This window comes from Crocodylus siamensis, chromosome 2, assembly GCF_052110815.1.
Source record: "Crocodylus siamensis isolate JL-2025a chromosome 2, ASM5211081v1, whole genome shotgun sequence".
Lineage (NCBI taxonomy): Eukaryota > Metazoa > Chordata > Crocodylia > Crocodylidae > Crocodylus > Crocodylus siamensis.
Window position 1 is genome coordinate 185821246 of NC_143396.1, and position 22897 is coordinate 185844142.

Consider the following 22897-nt stretch of genomic DNA (forward strand, 5'->3'; position numbering starts at 1 on the left):
ACCTTAGGTGCTTGTACACAAATGCACAGAGGTTGGGAAACAACCAGGAAGGATTGGAAGTCCTTGCATGGTCATGGAACTATGACATGATTGGAATAACAGAGACTTGGTGGGATAGCTCGCATGACTGGAGCACTGTCATGGATGGGTACAAACTGTCCAGGAAGGACAGGCAGGTAAGAAGAGGAAGAGGAGCTGCTCTTTATGTACAAGAGCTGTATGACTGCGCAGAGCTCCAGTATGAAACTGGAGATAGGTCTGTTGAAAGTCTCTGGGTTAATGTTAGAAGGGGGAGCAACAAGGGTGATATTGTGGTGGGTGTCTGCTATAGACCACCAGACCAGGAGTAAGTGATGGATGAGGCTTTCTTCAAACAGGTAGCAGAAGTTTCCCAATCACAGGCCCTGGTTCTCATGGGGGACTTCAACCTGTTGGGAGGGCAATCCAGGAACTTTTTGGAGAGCGTTGGAGACAACTTCCTGGTGCAAGTGCTGGAGCGGCCAACTAGAGCCCATGTTCTTCTTGATCTGCTGCTCACAAACAGCAGAAGAAGAATTGGTGGGGAATGTAGAAGTGGATGGCAACTTGGGGAACAGTGACTGCAAGATGATTGAGCTCAGGATCCTGAGGAAAGGAAGGATGGAGAACAGCAGAGTAAGGACTATGGACTTCAGAAAAGCAGACTTTTACTCACTCAGGGGGCTCCTGGGCAGGATCCCCTGGGAAGTCAGTCTGAGGGGAAGAGGAGTCCAGCAAAGCTGGCTATACTCTAAAGAAGCCTTACTGAGGGTGCAGGAACAAACCATCCCAATGTACAAGAAGATTAGCAGGTATGGCAGAAGGCCAGTTTAGCTTAGCAGAGAACTATTCAGTAAACTAAGTCACAAAAAGGAAGTGTATAGGAAGTGCCAACTTGGCCAAATAAATAGGGAGGAGTATAAGAGCATTTCTCAGGTATACAGGGATGAAGTCAGGAAGGCCAAAGCGCAACTGGAGTTGTAGCTAGCAAGGGACATGAAGTGTAACAAGAAGGGTTTCTACAAGTATGTCGGTAGCAAGAGGAGAATCAGGGAAAGTGTGGGTCCATTACTGATTGGGGGAGGTGATCTTGTGACAGAGGATACAGAAAAGGCTGAAGTGGTCAATGCCTTTTTTGCCTCAGTCTTCATAGGCAAGGTCATGCCCCAGACTACTGCACCGGGCAGCACAGTTTGGGGAGGAGGTGAGCATCCAATAGTGGTGAAAGAGCTGGTTAGGGACTAATTAGAAAAGCTGGACATACACAAGTCCATGGGGCCGGACAGGGCATACCCGAGGGTGCTGAGTGAGTTGGCTGATGAGACTGCAGAGCCACTGGCCATCATCTCTGAAAATTCATGGCGATCAGGAGAGGTCCTGGATGATTGGAAAAGGGTTCAAACATAATGCCCATATTTAAGAAAGGGGAAAAAGGAGGATCCAGGGAACTACAGACCAGTCAGCCTCACCTTATTCCCTGGAAAAATAATGTAGCAGGTCCTCAAGGAATCTATTTCTAAGCACCTGGGGGAAAAGAAGGTGATTAGGAACAGTCAGTATGGATTCACCAAGGGCAAGTCATGCTTGACCAATCTGATTTCCTTCTATGATGAAATGACTGGCTCTGTGGATGTGGGGAGACCCAGTGGATGTGGTATACCTTGATTTTAGCAAGGTTTTTGATATGGTCTTCCACAACATTCATGTAGGCATGCTAAGGAAGTATGGGCTGGATGAATGAACTGTAAGGTGGATAGAAGACTGGCTGAAGCATCTGGCTCAGTGTAGTAATCAATGGCTCAGAGTCTAGTTGGCAGCTGGTATTAAGTGGAATGCCCCAGAGGTCAGTCTTGGGGCTAGTTCTGTTCAATGTCTTCATCAATGACCTAGATGATGGCATAGAGTTCACCTTAGCAAGTTTGCAGATGACACCAAGCTGGCAGGAGTAGTAGATATGCTGGAGGGTAGGGTTAGGGTTCAGGGTGATCTAGACAAATTGGAGGATTGGGCCAAAAGAAATCTTGTGAGATTCAAAAATGACAAGTGCAAAGCCCTGCACTTAGGATGGAACAATCCCATCCACCAGTACTGGGGGCTGACTCACTGGGCAGCAGCCCTGCAGAAAAGGACCTAGGGGTTACAGTGGACAATAAGTTGAATATGAACCAGCACTGTGTCCTTGTTGCAAAGAAGGCTAATGGCACACTGGGCTGCATCACTAGGAGTGTTGGCAGCAGATCAAGGGAAGTGATGATTCCCCTTTATTCAGCACAGTGAGGCCACATCTGGAGTAGTGTATTCAGTCTTTATCCTCCTGATTCGATTCAGATTCAGCCACCAAAGCAGGCCAAATCGCTGTTGAATCAAATCAGAAGCCAAAGCTTCATGCAGCCCTAGTGAGCATGGCCTGGCCTACAGTTCTTCCAATCTCTTGCTCTCTAGCGGTATGCTCCAGCAGACGTCAAATGAAAATAAAGTAAATTGTTACGTGTTGCCAAGAACTTGAATTTCTTCTTTGAAAAATTAATTCCTTGGGTAGATGAAGGGAATGCTGTGGATGTCGTGTATCTGGATTTCAGCATGGCTTTTGACAAAGTCCCACATGACTTCCTTATAAATAAATTGGAGAAATGTGGGATAGACAAAACTACTATAAGGTGGATAGATAACTGGCTCAGTAACTGCAAGCAAAGGGTAATTATAAATGGATCCATATCAGAATGGGAGGAGGCTTTGAGTGGAGTCCCAAAGGGGTCTGCCCTTGATCCAGTGCTGTTCAGTGCATTTATTCATGATTTAGATGCTGGAATAAAAAGGAAAATTTCTGGTGACACTAAACTGGGAAGGATTGAAAACATGTTGGAGGACAGGACAGAAATTCAGACTGATCTTGACACAGTGAAAAACTGCTGGAGCTAACAGGATGAAGTTCAGCACTGATAAATGCAAGGTACTACATACACTTCAAGAGGAATAATCAAAAATACAAATACTAAATGGATGACCTGGTTGGATGGCAGCACTGTGGAGAAGTATCTGGGAGTCTTGGTAGAATACAGATTCAATATGAGTTTGCAGTGTGATGTAGCCACACAGAAGGCAGATACCATTCACCCAGCCCAGACAATGGATTTATACAGGATGATTTTAATAGGGATAAATCCTGCCTCAGGCAGGAATTTTGAACTAGAGGACCTATGGAGGTCTCTTCCAGCCCTACTTTTCTATGACTCTATGATTCTATGCGATTTAACGTTTCTGAAATTTATCTTTCTTTTAATGTACACTTTATTTATTTGCTCAAGACTGAAACTCAGATGCAGTGTTTTAATAGTCCCACAAAATTTGGCCACCTACCTCTTATAGGCTGTGGATGGCTTTTCTTTCGTCTGAGAGTGCTTGGCTGGTGTGACTTTCAAATGTAAACCAATTTATTTCAATTAATTCCCCCCAAATTGTGTTAATAGAGTAATGGTTAGGGTATTTTTGTAGCCGTGATGGCCCAGGAAATATATTAGAAGCAAGGATTTTAAGGTGATATCTAAGTCTGTCTGCCTGTGCTTTGTGCCCTTCCAGAATAGTGAGCTCAGTTATTTGAACCTCTGGAAACCAGGAAATACAAAGTTAGGGTACATACAGCCTAAATTCTGTTACTATCCTGGATACATTGGGACTAAGTGTGATCAAAAGAAAGCTTAGTTGGTCAAGAAGCTCCTGATACACAGCTTTTCCAATACTTCCAGATTCTTATATTTGCGGTATGGAGCTAGGGAGGATTGGGGCAGTGAAGAGGTATGGAAATTTTAGGATGAAAAGCCAGGGTGCAGGAAGCAGAGTGAGAGGAACATCAAAAGTGGGAAGGAATAAAGAAGAGGGAGACTTAGGTGTGTTGCAGATCAACAGGGATGGGTGGTAGGGCAGGAATTTAAAAGAAGGGGTAAAAGGTGGAGGATACAATTTAACATCAGTTTTTAATAGACCCTTAGACTTGCTGCACATGCATACTTAATTCTCTTTAGTTCAAATTATTTTTTGCTGGAATTCCTAATGTAACTCTGAATAACTTCTTCAATATTACCCCAAAGTGCCATGGTCTGGCAGAGATCCTAGGTACCTGAAATCAGTTTGAGAAGTCATAATCCATACTAGAGCCATAATCTGTGCACCATCTATCCATCTATATTATATGTTATTTCCTGCTACCTACAGGGATGAAAATAAGACTTAAGTGTGCAGATTAAAGAGATGGACTCAAAAGAGGAAATATATGTTCTTGGACATATAGAGAAGCATGCAGTGTTTCAAAAAAATGTTACGGTTGCTTATGCATTAGGCATCAGAAATGGGTTTAATGGGGGGGAAGTTAAATTCCATTTCAGTGATTCTGAACATATTTTTCTATTATGTCACTGAAGATGAGCCTCAAATGATTTTTGGTAGTAGTTTACACAAAGACTATTATTATAAATATACAAGTCCATCTGATCAAAGGAGTCAAGTGGGAAAGCCAGGGCATAATAAGCCAATTTTGTTAGCTCATGCAATTAATCGGGTGTGAAAAGTTTGCCCCAATGCACAAAAATAAATTAAACTCTTCAGGACAAGGTAGTGTTTTTTATATATTTGATATGGCTTTAAGCACTTTATCGGCATTAAGTAAGTAAGTAACTGTGTTTTTGTTGCCGTTACAGTGCATAGTCCCAGCAATAATTAGTAATTTCTGAGCACTGATTCATCATAGAGATATTGATAAATTTGGTGGGAATTCAGAAAATAAAGCAGTACAAGATTTTGGTGTTTGGAAACTTAACTAGAGAGAAAAGGTTAGAAAAATCTGGGTTTATTGATGACTAAAGAGCAGGGGTACAGCTGTTTCTAAGATTTGGAAGAAGTGATCAGCTAGGGAGAGGGATTATGCAGTGCAGCAAATTAAGACATAACTAAGAAAATAGAAGAGAACATTTAGTATAGTAAAGAACCATTGTGTATATGTGTTTCATCTTAATTTACTGTGAATCAAACCACAGGAAAGATGTTTACTTATTAAGCTCTTGATAGATCACTAAGATCAAAGTCCAGATTGCTCCTGTGTGCAACATGCACCTGGTCTCCTTCTAATACTACTACCCTTAGGCTGTGTCTACATGAGTGGCAGACTGTGCTGTTGTTACTGCACAGTACTGTCGCTGCACAGGTTTTTTCAGGAGCTACTGCGCAGTAGCTCATTACTACTGTGCAGTATCATCCCATCAGAGTTAGTGCCTGCCAACGCTACTGTGTGGTAGCATCGTCTCATGTAGATGTGCCATTAGAGTTCTTAGAGTCTTATTTTCTGTTGCCTTGCATTGTACACTTCAACCCCCACCCCCAAAGTAAAATGCTACTGCTGCCCAATGTTCACATGCATGGGTTCAGAGAGCTGAAGAAAGTGCTTGGGAGCAACCACAGGGGCTAGGGACAGATGTTCAAAAAGCCTGAGCCTGAATCAATTAAATCTTTGCAGGTTAGTCTAACCTGGCTAAGCTGAATCACTCTGTAACTGTGCAGACATCCCAGAAATGCCAGTACATGCCTGTAGTGGCTCTGGCTAGAAGCTGGGGAGCGCTAGAGCAGCCCTCCCTTTCCTTGCATAGAACTGAGCTGGGGAGGGGGCGGGGAGAGAGGGGGTGGCTAGGCCCAGGTAAGATGCTCTGATTAGTCCAGCAGGGAATTTGATAACAGTTTATCACCCCATTAAGAAAACACTAGAGGAATATTATCAGCCTGCCAGCATGTGATCTGCTAGATAATATACCTCTCCACAAGGCAGAGGGGAAGGAGGAAATTCCTGGTTAGCAGGGAGTGGTGGTGGTTGGGGGAGGTAGCAACCCAATCTTGCCCAAGCTGCAGCCAGGGAGCAGAGGGGAGGGGCCAGCCCTGCTGTGGAGCAGAGAGCCCCGCCCAGTCCAGAAAGCATGCCGGGATGCTGGGGGAGTCTGATTTTCTTAGACCAGCAAGGGGTCTGGGATAGACATTGCATAAACCAGTTTGAGCCAAATCAGTTAAGTCTGATACTACATTGAACTAGGGTTTTGTCAAACAGATTCACGTGCACTGTGTGGCAGAACACCATCTCTGTCTCTCCCTAAACTCTATTATCAGGTGGGTGACCAATCTGACAGTTTGGTTACAATGGTCACTGCAGAGGGCAGACACCCCTGGCCCCATCAGCTTCAGGTAACCCTGAGTTGTAACCTGAGCTGGGGGTGGAAACCTGCTCCCTCTGCCTACATGATCGGCCTCACACATCTGGGTTGGGGCTTAAACACCCTATTGTTCTAAGCAATGTTGTCATGACTGGGAGGGGACTAGAGACCTTGCCAATCTACCTGGCAACCAGTGATGCATTTCAAATTGGTTGGCTGGTAGCCAACAGCTGCTGGCTTTCGTTGGGTCAGGTAAATGAAGTCATAAGTCTATATAATTTAAGGACTGTCCAGGAAGTGGCGCAGTAGCCATAATGAAAGCTTTCAGAGAAGCTGGATCATCTGAAACTCACTCTCTCTCAATTGAAATTCATGGTCAATCAACCACTTACTTCCACAGTGAATCTCCACCTGCTTCTGGCTGATACTTATGAGTAAGCTACCCAAGATCTAACTAGATATATAGCTTGCAGTAGCACAGATGCATGATCAAAGGCTACTCCAGCCACCTTTTTTGCTCTATGGGATTTCTATGATATTGCTCTACCCTGTACCCTATTCCAACCCTACTCCTTGTAACCAATAAGGTTCTCCTTTGTACTTACTGTGGGAGACTTATTGGGAGAGGGTTGAGATTATGCCTTGGGGTCCCCTTAGTTCAGCTAATTAAGGGAGACCACTATTTGTGCTTCAGACTGAGGGAAGCACCCTAAGTACACTCAAGGACTACTAGGCATGTGTTTCCCAGGGGCCACAGGGCCAAAATCAGTTCAGACCCTGTGTGGTGGCAGCATTTCCCCAGGCTTGTGGATGTGCTCCAGGAAGGGGGTTGGCCGGACATGAGGCACCTCCAGGGTGGCACTTGAAGCCTGGAAGGTGGTCAGGCGTAGCGAGGTTGGTGGGTCAATGCAGGAGCACCCCTTACTGGCCCACCACACACTGACCATCTTCTGTGACAGGTTTAAACAAGTTTCTGGTCACTTAAACTGGTTTGCGTGCAATGCAGGGGCAGGCAATTATTTCAGGCGGAGGGCCCTTTACCCAGTTTTGGCAAGCTGTTGAGGGCCACATGGGTAGCCCCCATAACATAAGAACTACCATTTATTAAGTCAGACCATATTTTACCCAGTTTCCTGTGTCACACAGCTGCTCCATGTTCCCCCTTGGTGCACTTGCTTTGAAATGCTAACCTTCACTTCTGTCTCTGTTTTCTTCAATAATTGTCCCTGGTGATCACTCGGTGTGCACGTAGTGGTCTCCCATCTTAAGGAGGTCTTTTAGCTCTTTTCAATGAGCAATGGTCCACACTTCCAATGCCCATCAAATAGGCCCATGTCACACAGCCAGTAATCTGGTGATGTGCCCTTAATGGCCTCCCATGTGAAGAGGGGCTTATAGTTTTACTTGATGGGCATTGGCTCAAATTCCCCCTAAGCACATCAAATAGACTTGTCATAGTGGCAGAAGAGTGGATGCTGAAAGGGAGAGTGAACTGAATACAATGAGGGACCTTTTTTCCACTTATACTCATGTGCAGTGCAGTCTGCAGGATTTAAGGTCTAAGAAGTTCTGATTCAGAGGCTGTATCTCTAACTCCTGTAACTCAATAGATCCTGATGGCCCTTTCCTCTAAGAATCTGTTCAATTCCTTTGTGAATCTGGCTGGAACAGTGGTGCTCCACCTTTTTCTGTAGAGGGCTGGATGGACAGTGCCAAGTCCCTCTGTAGGCTGGAACTGGCCAGTGGACCCAATCCGGCACTCAGGGCACACATGGTGGGGGCCTATCCAGCTGTGCAGGGGTGAGGGGGTGGAGGGAGTTGGCAGCCTGGTCCCAATGAAGCCTTGTGGAGAAAGGCAGCTTGGCCAAGCCCTGATCTGGCTGTGAGGGGGAGGTTTGTGGTCCAGCTCTGAACTGCTGCTCTGGGCCAGGATGTTGGCAGTGGAGAGGGATGGCACTGTTTCCCCCACCACCAAATTTCCTGATGTGTGAGGAGCTCCACAGGCCCGATGCCTTTGGCCCCCAGGGTGAAGGTTGAGCACACCTGGGTTAGACTGTCAGCTTCCACCACATCTGGTGACAAGCAGGGCCATGGAAGGATGACTGAGCTGCGTGGGGGGAAAAAAAACCGCCCTGTGCATGGCGACTGGTGCCACCTCAGTCAGGGGCGGACATACCCCCCCAGTGACCAGTCAGTGACTGGGGGGGGTCCCCCCACAGCCCATCTTGCCAACTAGGGGGGTGTCTCCCTGTGGCCGATTGTGCCAACTGGGAAGCGGCTGCAGTGCTCCCAGAAGTGCCAGCAGTGCTTCACCTGGTGCTCCTCTCTGGCTGGCAGTTGCAGGGGGGCACTGGTGCTCTGGCCTGTCCCCCCCTGCCTACTGCCTAAGCAGGGAGCATGGCCTGTCAGGAGGTGTACCAGCGCTTGCCACTTCCCTGTGGTTTTTTTTAAAACTGACTTCCTCCTGGGTTCATTTGGTGACCATTTCTGTTCCTCTCTTTTTTGTTTCTTTGGGGGGTAGAGGGGAATGAGGCACAGAAATGGTCACCAAGTGAACCCAGTAGGCTTTTTTTTGGGGGGGGGAGTGGAAATGAGGCACCCCCACTTCCCAAGAGCTGTGGAGTGCACTGCCCCCTGCCCCCCCGTGCTGTGCCCACCTGGCCTGCAGGGAGCTGCACTTCAGTCCTGCAGCAGACAGGAGATTTGGCAGCTCCCAAGCAGCCCTTTCTGGGCCAGCAGCCCCTGGGTCCCGGGGCAGAGGGATCTTTGTGTCCCCATCTCCCCCGAGCCCCAGTCCCAACAAGGGAAAGATGTGGGAGGGGGTGAATGTCACAGCAAGCCTCGCTGCTCCCTTTGAGGGGACAGCATGGCTGGGGGTGGGATGAACACATGCACTCGCGCATGGGCTTGTACACACCGGGGGGCACACACATGGACTTACACGCACATGGATTCACACACATGGATGTGCTCACACAGGCTTATACCTGCATACGTGCAAGGGCTCATACTTGGGCTCGCTTACACTGGGGCTCTCACTCACACTCACAGGCTCACTCAGGGGCACTCACACTTATGGGCTCACTCTTGTGCATGCACACTCACACGGGCTCAGACTCTCACACGCGCATTTACATTCACGTGGGCTCACACATAGGCTCTCATTCACACTCCGGCTCTCACGCTCGTCAGCTCTCACACACTCGCTCCCGGGCTGACTCGCGCACAGTGGCGGGCTCTGCCGGGCTCACACGTGCATGCGGGGGCGGGGCGGGGCGGGGCGCGCCCCTAGCAACGCGGGGGGTGGGGGGGGGGGGGCGCTGCGGAGCGCGGCCGGGCAGCGGGTCGGGTCGGGCCGGGGCCGGCGGTAGCGGGCGGGCGCGAACATGGCGGCGGCGGCTGTGGGGCGGGACGCGCTACCTGAGCACTGGTCCTACGGCGTGTGCGGGGACGGCCGCGTTTTCTTCATCGAGTAAGGCGGCGAAGGCGGCGGCGGCCGGGGGGCGGGGGGAGTGGCTGGGGGGGTCCGCGCCAGCCCGCCGCTCCAGTGCTAACAGGTGCACGTCCCGTCCCCGCAGCGACCTGGCCCACGCCACCACTTGGCTGCACCCGCGCAGCGGCGAGCCCGTCAACTCCGGCCACATGATCCGCTCAGGTGGGTGCTGGGGCCGCCCCGCGCCCCCGACTGCCCCGGGTGTGCCTGGAACCCCCCCCCCCCCCGGCACCTCGGGGCAGCTTCTCACCCGCCCCCCCCCGTGTGTCCCCAGATCTGCCCCGCGGCTGGGAGGAGGGCTTCTCCGACGAGGGCGCCAGCTACTTCATCGAGTGAGTACTCGGCGCCCGGCCCGGCCCGGCTGCCATGGCGCGGGCTGCCTCCCCGCTCGCTCCTCCGCGGGGCGCGGGCTCCGACACCCCCTCCCTCCCCCAGCAGCAACACACGCCCGTGCACACGCAGCCCCCCCCCCCCCAGACATGGACACACTTGGCCCCCCAGCAACAACACACACACATACACCTCTTCCCCAACAGCAGCAGCACATACGCACTCACACACACTGTCCCCTCCTCACAGTCACACTTCTCTTCCCTCCCCAGCAGTAACACATACATACTCCCATACACATGCAGCCCCCCCAGACATGCACACACTTGTTCCCCTAGTACCAACACACACACACCTCTTCCCCCCTCCAGCAGCAACACATATACTCTCTCTCTTTCTCCCAGCAGCAACACACACCCAGACGCACACATATTTGTTCCCCCAGCAGCAGCACGCACTTCTTTTCACACACACTTCCCCCCCCCCCGCCCCAGCAGACTTCCACCTGGGAAAGGGGAGGAGGGAGCCTGGCTCCTCCCTGTGGTGTTTACACTGTAGCAGCCAGCAGGGAGGGAGGGATATTTCTCTGGGCAGCCTGCAGACTGTGGGCATCCGGCTGCAGCTGCTTCACTGGCCCCAGGATTCGGCTTGGGGTTCAGGGATTTGGGTTAAGAAACTGGGTGTTCTGCTAGGAGAATGCCAGCTTTGCAGGAGAGGCTGGCTCAGGAGGCAGGGTTTTTTGGGGTACGGCTTCAAATCCAAAGGGTTTCAAGGCTCTGGGTGAATGTGGCGGTATCCTAGAGCAGTGGTTTCATCATGTGATCTGTGAAAGATGACTACGATCAATGAAAAGTTTGTGAATACCCTCACTTATAATTTACAGGGGTCTGCACTTCCATTTGAAATTTTTGGGGGGTCTGCAAATGAAAAAAGGTTGAAAATCATTGTCCTAGAAGGAAAGGGCTGGAAGGGACCTCCAGAGGTCATCAAGTCCAGCCCCCTGCCTGGAGCCAGGCCAGTTTAGCCCCATCCCAACCATCCGGTGCAAATCTGTCATCTAAACTCTTTGGAAAACCACCATCAGCCCTGACACGACACACACCTAATGCCCCAGCCTGCCCCAGGGCAACGGCAGTAGGCAACATTCTGCTTCTGTGAAGTGTTGATGGCCAGGAGATCCCAGCCAGAGTAGCTGGGAATCTGCCCAGCATGTTTGATAAATCACACTGGTGTCTTTAGTGTTGGTTTTGTTTTTGGTTTTTTGGTTTGTGGTGTCCATAAAGAACTTGCCAACATAGTTTATAAATCCAGAAGCATCAGTCCAATTACTTATTTGACCACCCAGCACATACAGTCCCTTTTGTAAGCAGATAAAGCTGCATCTTAAAACTACCTAGGTTTTTTTTTTATCCCAGTCTACCAAATAGGGTGGCTGTTTCAGAAGCTCCTACCTGTTCGCTTTAGGACTCTTGTGAATTACCAACCTTAATTTGTTGGACTAGGTCTATGAGGATGAGGAGGATTTTATCCATGGGTAGTTTATACATATTTGTTCTTGAGCCAACATTGACTTGAGCTGAAGTAGCTCTTCTCCATCTGCATCCCCCAAGTTATTTATTGACCAACATAGCCACTTTCTTTTTAGTCTTACCTCATAAGATGGGTCCAGCTGCCTGATCATTTCAGCTTGCCCTTCTGTGCACCTGTATCAATTTGACTTCACTCTACTCAAATGTGGATGACTAGACTTGTAAGCAGTGTTCTAGATGAGGGTCTAACCAGAATCTTCCTGGGTGCGTCCAGATAAGCGTGGTCGTGCTGTATGTGGCACTACAAACATGTTTGCAGCACCAGATACAGCACAATGCGGTGTTCTCTGCACTCCAAGGGCACACTGCTGGAGTGTGTGCTGCTCTGGTTTTTTTTTTTACCCCTGGATTATCTAGGGGTCAAAAAAACCCCTCAGGAACAAAAATGGACCGGCACATGCTAATTGCTAATTTTTTCAGCAGAATTGAGTATTTATGTTTCGACAGTTTCATTCTCCAGGTGTTTTTCAAGAAGTTGCTCTTATGTCATGTCCTCCTACCTGTCTAGTGATATACAGAGCCTAAAGATTTGTTGGAGCTGATGCTATTTGGAATTTGCTGCAGTTCAAGGGAGGAGGAAAGAGACACGAGTCACAGCTGGGGTTTCTAGGTGGTCCTTCCATGTAGAGAGGTTCTTTCTTGTCACGCCTTCATTTTTTCTGTGCAAAATATTGTGGCACCTAAAAACTGTACAACTTGATTTTGGCTTTTATTTCAGGAAGCTTTCCCCAAGCTTCATAATATTTTCATGTTCCTTTCCTAGTTTAATTCATCTAAGCATGTCCATTTTTTGCTCTCATTTATGTTACCTCATTTGTCTCTTTTTTCTCAAAAGCACAAGTTTTAACTAAGTGTACACTTTGCAAAGAAATGCATTTAAAACTCTCTCAGGCTCATCGGTTGCTCACTAGTGACCTGTCTCTGAAAGTTAGATTTTTCTTGTATTGGAAATTCTTAATTTCTGTTATAACTTGAAATATCATGGGATAAGAAAACCTGCTTGCTGTTACCATGTATAATATTTAATTGCTTTGTGCAATAGCTTTAACTCCTTTAAGTTAGTTCACTCTGTTCTCTGTTAGATGCTGTGCAATGTAGTGGCAAATGTAGTACGAGCTGAGTGCATACCAAATACATCTTGCATCTCAAACTTAATCTGAAAAGTGGTAAGAAGGAGGTATTACTTTGATTTAAGACTAAGAAAAGGGTTTGATATTTCACTGTGTGAATATTGTGATATTTCACTGTGCATATTCTGTTTATTATGCAAAAGTACACATTTGGGTCTCTGCTATGTAGGGAAGTTAGTGTGGAGTAAGCCAAAGTATGAATGTTGGTCAACTAAGTATTCCTCACTTAATTTCCCAGATGAGTATTTTCATTTTGAATTACAAACAGTTTTTTTTCTTACTGAGCATTTATTGAAATGTGTGGAGACACTTAGGCCTTCTCTACATGGTACATTAATTGGTTAATTAAACAATTATCTTAAGACCAGCTACACATGCAGAATAGCTATCATGCCATAAAATGTTCCAACAGCTATAAAGTTAGACCTCAAAAATATTTACTAACTTTAGCTGGTTGCTATTGAGCTTTAATTTGTATGCCTAGCGAGGTCTCCCCACCTGATGGGGCTCCCAGCTGTAGAGGTGCACAATGCTTGGAGTCCTGCAACTGAGGGGACTCCCAGTCCCAGCAGCTGCCAACTCTGGGTCCTGGCAGCACCCTGCAGCTGCAGATGCTGTGTCCCTTCTGTGTGCTTCCCAGTGCCAGGACTCAGATAGGTCCTGGCAGTCATGGGGCACTGCTGCAATTTCCTTCTGAGGCTGGGAGATCATTGCTACTCCAACTCCCAGCTGCAGGGGTACATGTGGTTTCCCCACACCTGGGAGTTGCAGGAGCTTGCTTGTTGCTGGTGCAGGGGGAGCCTGGGATCAGTCCCACACCTGTGGCTTGGATCCTATTGTGCCTTTACCTGCATGTGTAGAAGGGGCCTTAGAAAAGGCTAATAAGAAAAATCTGGGTGATACAGTTAAATGAAAGCTATGTAATAAATGTTATCACACTTTTGTTCATTGAAAATAGGGAACAATTGAGAGAGGATTTTCTTTTTGTACCTGCTTTTAAATCTATTTAATGTAGGTGTTTCCTTACTGTCAAACTATGTACAGCTTCCCATGAATAGCTATCCCTAACAGTAAGCAATCTTCCTTTAAAAAAAGGGGGCGGGGAGGAAATACAAAATAAAAACTCATGCCTGTTGATAGCTTTCACATAACTAACTAGCAATAATGGGTCTAAGTGAAAGTGAAACAAAGTTATTTGTTGTTTTGGTTGTGTCCTAAAAATACTACTTCAGCTCAATTTTGAATTAACGAAGGGGAAATATATTTGAAGCCAAATTAATATTTTTCATCTCATGGGGTCATTGTTGCATAGTGATCTGCCAGCCCAGTTCATGAGTTGCACATGCGGTTAGGTAAGCCCCTGCATCATAATCTTTTAAGACAGATTAATACCTTTCAAAAGTCTAGCTCAGTAAACTCTTTTTCCCGCAGATCACTTGAAAATTGCTGAGGGTCTCAGCGGACTACTTAAACTTTTTTTTTTGTTCTACAAATCAAAGCACACAACTCATATTTTAATATCAGTAGTCTTACCTTTCTAATGCAATGGATGTATCTGTTTTTTTGAGCAAAGTTCTGGGAAGTTGGGTGTAATGTTTGCCAGCTTTAGCCTTAGGTCACCTTTCTGCAGACCACCTGAAGGGAGCTCGCAGACCAATGATGGTCTGCAGACCACATTTTGAGAACTTCTGGTCTAGCTGATAGGAACTGATTAAGCAAATACATTGTGTGGGTCAAAGCTGAGTCACAATTAACTTGCTGAATTTGTATTGCTCTGATTTAGGAGTGATATTAGAACTCATATTTCTGTGCCAGAGTGTCATAGCAGTTGGATCCCTGGGCCTATGAGAGTAAATTGCAGATGTACTAGCAGATGAATGAGAGGTGGTTTTTGCTCAAATTAGTTTCAGATTCTTGAGTTACTTGTGGGAAAGAGGTGAGGTACTTTGGCAAACTCCCAAGTTGGGAGCAAGTTGGTGAATAGAAAGAATGCTAAAATAGTTGATAAAAAGCATTATATGTACATAGATGCATTTAAGCTTAGGCTTGCCATCTTAACTGTTTTCACTAAGCCAGTGCCCCCAGCTAGGCATCTGAAGGACTTTTTGCTACAACAAGAACTGGAAGTTCTGGAATGATCTGTTTGTTGCATTTTTATAGTTTATTAAAATAACTCAGATGTCTATCTATGTAAATTGCTCTTCTGCCAATACATTGGGTTAGATAATTGCCACGGGCCAAGTTAAGCCCTGTTACAATATAAAAATTGTGTGCATAACACAGGAGAAACATTGTAACAATGTTAAAATAATGTTGATGCATTCTCAGAAGCGTCAGTGAATAGAACTGATTTATGGTAATATTGTGCTCAGATTTTATCTTTGGTATTTCAAAAATTAAAGAGAAAATAGTGGGAAACCAACACTCAAAATAGATGAAGTTATTTCTTCATTGATTTATTTCTTAAGTCAGTCAGTTGTTTGATTTCTGGGCCATGTACTAATTTTAACTTATTAGGCAAGATTGATCATATCAGAAGTGTATTTGATTTTGTTCAGCCAAAATGTCATTGTTTATAACATATATGAAGTTATTTAATATATCTTCAGTACTTTGTTGTTCGTAGAAATTGTGTATCTGGCACATGCTTCGAGAATTTAGAAATGCCTACTTTTTACTAAGTACTGCATGGTCTCGCACACATTCAAAAACCTATGTTAAAAGAACATAATTAAGGTTGCTGATTCAAGTATTCAAAACACTGGAAAATGTCCCATTTAAGTAGGTATTATGTAACCTTAATCTGACCCCTTCTGCATATGCATTATTATTAGCCTTTAATAATTTTCAAAGAACCTTAGGCTCATTCATTGCACAGGAGGATTGACAAGCAATTATTGAACCTATGTCTGGAACCCACCTCCTGAATCACCTAGTCTACTTCTCCTGCTTTCACAGGCAACCGTGCTTTATAACCATTAATTAATTTTGTTGAGCTAAATCTGAAAATCTGTTCAGGTTCTTTGATTGCTCTTCCTATTTGAATATTCTCTTTTTCTTTTCTCATTTGGTGGTCTGTCTTACTGCATACTATTGAAACCCCGCTGTAAGTACAGAATGACTAACTTCTTCATGCTGTTTTCTGTAGAACTCACTGTAATACCCCAGTTCTCCATAACTTTAATTAGTTTATCTTTACATCATTCTTTTGAGGTGAACAAGTGTGGTATTATCCCCATTTTACAGGCAGGCAATAGAGACGCATATTAAGTGTTTAGTAGTTTTGGGTGCTCAATTTGAGAGACAGAGGATTTGATTCTTTTTCAGAATACAGTACCTAACATTATATAGCATTTTTTTTGTTATGCTGAATGTTGATAGGCTGCCAGCAAGTGTATCTTTGTTTTATGAGTACTTGCAAGTCTCTCTCAATCTTATCTCACTGGTCTTCCATTCAGGATAAATGAGGGAACAGTTAGTGATGGCTGAAACAGTGGAAGCTACCACCAAAAGGCTAGGCTAAATACAAGTAGAAAATGGGTAATAATATAAACATTAAGGTAAACAGTTTAATAAAGGACTTGTACTGAAAAAGCTATAACAAGGATTTCTATAAATCTAAGACTGGCCAGGATAGTATGTTACAAGCAGGGTGGATAAAAATCAATTATTAAATAAAACCCCACAGATTTTTTTTTTTATTTAATTGTATTTTTTATTTTTTTTGTTAAGATGCTTTTTAAAAATAGTAAACCTATATAAAGATAATTTTACTTTAAGATATGTTAAAGCTCAAAAATATCATCATGGAATAGTGATTATAACATCTAATTCTACACTATTTGAGACAATATATTCATGTAACCTTTTTAGAAAAGTTTTATAAATAAGTCACAGCAGGCCATGGACTATATTAGAAACTCCTCTACAGATTAGTAAAGATTAAGGAAAACCACTCCACCCAATGGAACTCAGTGCTCAGTCTAGAAGATCCCATTAAGCGTCGCTGTGATGCTTAGTTTCAGTTCTCAGACTGTGGATTTGTGTCTCCAGAGTTAACAGCAGTATATGGAGAGGAGATAAAATGGACCTGATTACCTACCCATCGGTCCTCCTGTCTCTCTGCAAGTTTGCATACGCAGTCAAGCCCCTACATCTCTCTAATAGTGCAAAGTTTCAAGAAGTTAAATGAATAGAGGATTGTAGGGGGTGGAGTAGATCTGGGCAAGAATGAGGTGTCTGGAGATGAATGCAAGTAGGGAGGGGCAGTAGAAACAAAAGAGAAACATTTTGAGCAGAGTATTCCAGAAGTCTTGAGGGATAAGTGTCTGAGTATAGCCTCTCCATTGATTTGAGATCTAGTGAGGGAATGGTATGGTAGAAGGGAAAAACCTATCATTGCAGCAGGCTTGCTAGGCTATAAAGGAGAGAAGAAATCAAAGATGAGAAGAAATGTAGAAGAAAGTCCCAAGCTGATGACATATGGCTGGAGCACTCATTTGATGTCCTAATACAGCATGGCAAAAATATCCCCCAAATATTTATAATTAATCTAGAGAATTGGAGATAGTTCACCTCCCAATGACTTTACAAGTATCTGCTTTGATTAGCTTTGGTAAATAAAATACCCAAGTCACAATTCAGTTTTCTGTTATAGCTGCAAAATTAATTTGAAAAAATATCAAAACAAGTCACTGCTTTCAAATGTGTAGTATTTGCCTTCTAAAAATTAAACCTACATCTATTTCTGAGTTGTCAGTTATATGTATTAAGGTTATATCAAACAAGACTTTAGGAGGGCTGACTTCAACAAGCTAAGGAGGATCGTTGGGGAAGCGCTGAGGACCCAGAAGGGAAGGGAATCAGATGTCGAAGGGGAGTGGTTGCTCCTTAAGGAGACGATCCTCCATGCCCAAAGGGAGGTAATCCCAACAAGGGTCAAAGGGAGCAGGAGGGCACATAAACCCCCATGGCTCACTAAGAGCATCCGGGAATGTCTCCTTGCTAAAAGGGAGGCATACACCCAATGGAGAGATGGGGTCATCACCAAGAAGGACTATGTTACAGTCGCCCGAGGATGTAGGGGGGCAGTCAGGAGGGCCAAGGCAGAGATGGAGATAGGACTAGCTTCCCGGATTGGGGACAATAAGAAGTCCTTCTTCAAATACATAGGGGGTAAAAAGAGGGTCCCGGGTAATGTGGGGCCCCACGATGGGCAACTTAGTCATCACGCCAGATGACAAAGCTAACATATTTAACGATTTCTTTGCCTCTGTCTTCCTAAGTAGGGACCAGTTCAGCCACCTCCCTGCTGGGCCCCCCTCGGGCCCCGGGAGAGACACGCCTGGGCCAGGGGTTAGCGAGGAGTTAGTTAGGGTACTTCTGGAGAGGCTGGATGTGTTCAAGTCCGCTGGTCCGGACGATCTTCACCCTAGGGTTCTACAGGAACTGGCCGAGGTCATTGCGGGACCCCTGGCGTGGCTCTATGAGCACTCGTGGTGCTCTGGTGAGGTGCTGGAGGACTGGAAGAGGGCCAATGTGGTCCCTATCTTCAAAAAGAGAAAAAAAGAGGACCCGGGAAATTACAGGCCAGTTAGTCTGACCTCAATCGCGGGTAAGCTCTTTGAAAAAATTATCCTGGCACACATCCAGGAGGGCCTTGCGGGGGAATGCATGCTCAGGGGCAACCAACATGGGTTCATCAGTGGCAGGTCTTGTCAGACCAACCTGGTGGCCTTTTACGATCAGGTCACCAAATCATTAGACGCAGGGGTTGCTGTGGATGTAGTCTTTCTGGACTTCCGGAAGGCTTTCGACACTGTCTCTCACCCTGTCCTCATCAAAAAGCTGGGAGACTGTGGTGTCGATGCCCACACGGTCAAATGGGTCGCCAACTGGTTAGAGGGCCGCACCCAGAGGGTGGTAGTGGATGGGTTCTTCTCGACCTGGAAGGATGTGGGCAGTGGGGTTCCGCAGGGCTCGGTCCTCGGGCCCGCACTGTTCAACATCTTCATCAGTGACTTGGATGAGGGGGTAGAAAGCACCCTGTTCAAGTTTGCTGATGACACTAAGATGTGGGGGGATGTGGGTGCACTAGAAGGGTGCAATAGGCTACAAGCTGACCTTGACAGGTTGCAACGGTGGACGGATGAGAATAGGATGGGGTTTAACACTGATAAGTGCAAGGTGTTGCACATGGGGAGGAAGAACTGGCACCACACTTACAGGTTGGGGAACTCCCCTCTTGCCAGCACGGAGACGGAAAAGGATCTTGGAGTCGTCATTGACTCCACGATGAACATGGGCTGGCAGTGTGGGGAGGCAGTCAAGAAGGCCAACCGTACCCTGTCATGCATCCACAGATGCATCTCGAGCAGGTCCAGGGAGGTGATCCTCCCCCTCTATGCGGCACTGGTCAGGCCACAGCTGGAGTACTGCGTCCAGTTCTGGGCGCCACACTTCAAGAGGGACGTGGACGATATGGAAAGAGTCCAGAGGAGGGCCACTCGTATGATCAGGGGTCAGCAGGGCAGGCCTTATGAGGAGAGGCTACGGGACCTGAACCTGTTTAGCCTCCACAAGAGAAGGTTAAGGGGGGACCTTGTGGCCTGCTACAAACTGGTCAGGGGGGATCAGCAGGTATTGGGGGAGTCCCTGTTCCCCCGTGCGCTGCCAGGAGTGACCAGGAATAATGGTCACAAGCTGGCGGAGGGTAGGTTTAGATTAGATATTAGGAGGCGCTACTTCACAGTCAGGGCGGCTAGGGCCTGGAACCGGCTTCCAGGGGAAGTGGTGCAGGCTCCTAGCCTGGGGATTTTTAAAAGGAAGTTAGATAAGCACCTTGCCGGGGTCATCTGACCCCGGTGCTCTTTCCTGCCAAGGCAGGGGGTCGGACTAGATGATCTACCTAGGTCCCTTCCAACTCTAGCTACTATGATACTATGATACTATGAAGAATACACTTTCTGTAGAAAACAGTGGTTAAATCAAGGCTTCTTGGCCAGTGATTTAAAACATGATTTAAATTGATTCGATTTGGCACCTGGCTGGGGTCTTATGACCCCTGCCACCCCCAGTGCTCCTTCTTGCCCATGGCAGGGGGTTGGACTAGATGATCTGTCTAGGTCCCTTCCGACTCACTGATTCTATGAAATCAAAATCTGCCCTGATTACAAGTGCTAGTGACAGTTTTTTTTCCCCAGTTTGGAAAATGAAGGGACAACAAGTTGAAGGGGAATTTTCAAGGGGCAAGATTCAGCCTCATAGGTTTTGCTTAGACATGGACAGTTAAATAATTATAGTGGGAATAGTCTATGAAATGTCTGATGCCACTGAACACTGATGCAAATGCAAGTTGTAAGGTCAGGCATGCTAAAAGTGCTAAGTAATAGGGGATCCATAAATGAACAATGGATCTGAAAAATCAGACCTTTGGAATTTGAGCAAGAAGTCTGAATAGCGAAGAGAGTAGGCAGACTGATAATTAGTTTATTGATCGAGTGCAGACTAGTTTAGTTATAGTTACAGGCTAGTAACCATCATATGTACCACATACAAATATGTTCTGTGGAAGCTCTTTTTAAACATGTGATACAGGTGAAACAAACAATGTGTAGGCAAATGGTTTGCCTCTCCCACTGGTTCAAAAACCATAGTAGTACCTATGTGCTACAGTACATTTTTTGGCAAATGAAAGATGGGCAAGAGTTGGTTAATGTGACTACCTTGTCCAGATGGGCCTTGTTTCAGGTGTTCCCCTGAGCATGAAAGCAAGCAGTTGATTGCTTCAGAAGTTGAGTGTGCCTAGGAAGAATTGACTGGCTTTGCCTTTCCTTTTCAACAATTTTTAGAAATGCAAATGTAACCCTGGCCCTCCATGCTAGGGGTGGCCTACTGCCAATTTCAGATTCCTGGGTTGCCAGTGGCCTCAGGCCTTCTCCCAGTCCACTGAAGGAATGGTAGCAGCTGAGCAGCAGAGTATCCCAAGTTCCCTTCCTTTAGTGCAAAACACTATTTAAACCTATATCTATATATGTATATTACACATGCGCACCCACACGTGGACAATAATTATAGGCACTTGAATTTATAAATAACATAAAAAAGGAAAGTATATAACTAAGCTAATAATTCAGGTTACCAATTAACAATAAACAGCCCAACATTTACTAATTTGACCCCAACATACTATACTCCACAGTAATGCAGCACTTTAAATACATGAATGACTTAATATCCCAATGCTCAGGGTGACAGTAAAATGCCTTTTGCAGCTTTCGGTGGTCAGCAGGAGAAGCACAGCCCCCGTTTGTTAGGCTCAGCACACACAACCAGGTCTTTATCTGGGCTTGCACGCAGCAGCCAAAAGAGGATGCTGTGCCCTCTGGCTCATCTGGTAGCTGACTTTGGTTTCCGATACCCTCACACAATGCTGTCCTGCCTTGGTATAAACCTTAACTCAAAGGGAAACACAAACAAAGTAATACCAAAACCACCACGCTTCCCAACCCCTCTGGGCCTTCCACAGCCCTTTGCTCACCCCCTGTAGGATTTCCTTTATAGGCTGATCACCTGGGGAATGGGTCCCTGTGAGGATCAGCCTATCATGTCCTGAAGCCTGGCTTGGTTCCTCCGGGCTGCATGCTCTCAGGTCCACCAGAGGTCCCCTTGTGAGCTCCTGCTGCCCCAAGGGGTGGATCTGCCCCAGTAAGGGGCTGCCCCAAATGGTGGATCTGCCCCTCTTCCACTCTGGCCCTGCATGCGTGCCTTCTCCTTTAAAGGATCCCTCCCAGCCAAATGAGAGGCTGAGATTTTCTGTAGGCTTGTAGAGGGGCACTTTTACCAGCCTCAACCCTGTCTTCCCTCTTCCAAGTTGTCTCTGCTGGAGCAGGTTGTCATCTGCCTTTAGTATGCTGTCCTTAAAGGGACAAACTTTATTGCTCCCTATGATGCCTTAGGTGGGAAAAACCTCTGCTGCTTCCAGCCACACTTTGCCTGGCATGGAGCATTCTGCATCAAGGTATGTGCAGTTTGGTGCTTGTTACATATATTACACAAATGTTCCTGGTTCATGCAGTGGAATAGTAACTATGGGGTTGTAGGAATGGACTCCAAAACAGTTAAAAGCTTCCCAAAGAGAGGATTTTAGTGTTGGTTTATGGTATCTACTGCTCTGGGATGCTCTGGGATCTTCTCATTTACTGTGAGAAAGCTGGAAATTTAAAGATGAAATAATGAGTAGGAGTTGTGGGAACAAGGTATGATGAATAGAGAGAAGCTGGTTGAACTAGTTATGCTGGAGAAAAAGAGGTCCTGACATTTTTGTCATGATTTTAAGCGCTGGACAAATTGGGGGTGTAGAAATCTTAGCCAACCCTTAGAAAACTTTTCTGTTGGGTGAAAAGCAGGCAAGAATGTAGTGCCTGTGTTACAAGGAAGGGCCGTCTGAAGGTGGACAATTGTCTGTGCTGCAAGAACTTGAGGGGACACCAGCAGAAGGCATTGTCCTTGATGTGCTTTCATATCTGTTTGAGAATGGGGCTGGTAATTAGTACTTCTTAAGAGCCATGGGCTGCTGCATAACATGACCTTGTAGTTAGTCTAGTAAGGAACCACTTGTAGAAGTTGTAGTGAAAAAATTCTTCCCTGGATTTGATAACCTAGGCAAGTTAAATGCAGATCCAGGTGGAACTCTGAATGCAAAGTGTTTTAGCAGGAGTATGAATATAATAGGAAAGTTCAGTCCCAACTCTTGTGGCTTGGTTGTTCTGTCTTTTATAGAATGTTACTGGGAACAGTGTTGTCCCCTTCGTTTGATAGCTTATAAAACAAAATTCAGGGGTTCATGTCTTTGTATGGTTGGAGGATCATAACTAAGGACCCGTGGAACTTGTGAAATCCAGGATTGTCTGTGAAAGCAATGGATGAGGGCATATGATGGGCAGGTCTCACAACCAATCAGCAGCAAGGGGTGGGGCTGCTGGGTCACCTAGGCCAATCAGAGGTGGGGGGGCACTGTGATCAGTCTATGAATATGGCGGATGGCCCCATGATCTTCGTGCAAAATTGGCTTGCTTCCTCCTTGAGTTAGGTAGACCCCTAATTATAATGTGGGGTTGTGTGATGGAATTCCTGGAAAGTAGCAATGGATTT

At 46.2% G+C, this 22897-nt stretch overlaps 1 protein-coding gene across 3 annotated transcripts in view; it reads left to right on the forward strand.

Annotated features, from left to right (window-relative positions):
* Window positions 1-9547: 9547 nt before the first annotated feature.
* The window catches only part of PLEKHA7 (pleckstrin homology domain containing A7), a 332850-nt gene continuing 319500 nt past the window's right edge, over window positions 9548-22897 (forward strand). For all 3 annotated transcript variants that reach the window (XM_090032588.1, XM_090032592.1, XM_090032590.1), the window contains exons 1-3: window positions 9548-9675; window positions 9782-9858; window positions 9971-10028. In XM_090032588.1, coding sequence (XP_089888714.1) covers window positions 9590-9675; window positions 9782-9858; window positions 9971-10028 — 221 coding nt within the window. In that variant the 5' untranslated portion in view covers window positions 9548-9589. The remainder of the gene's footprint in view (window positions 9676-9781; window positions 9859-9970; window positions 10029-22897) is intronic.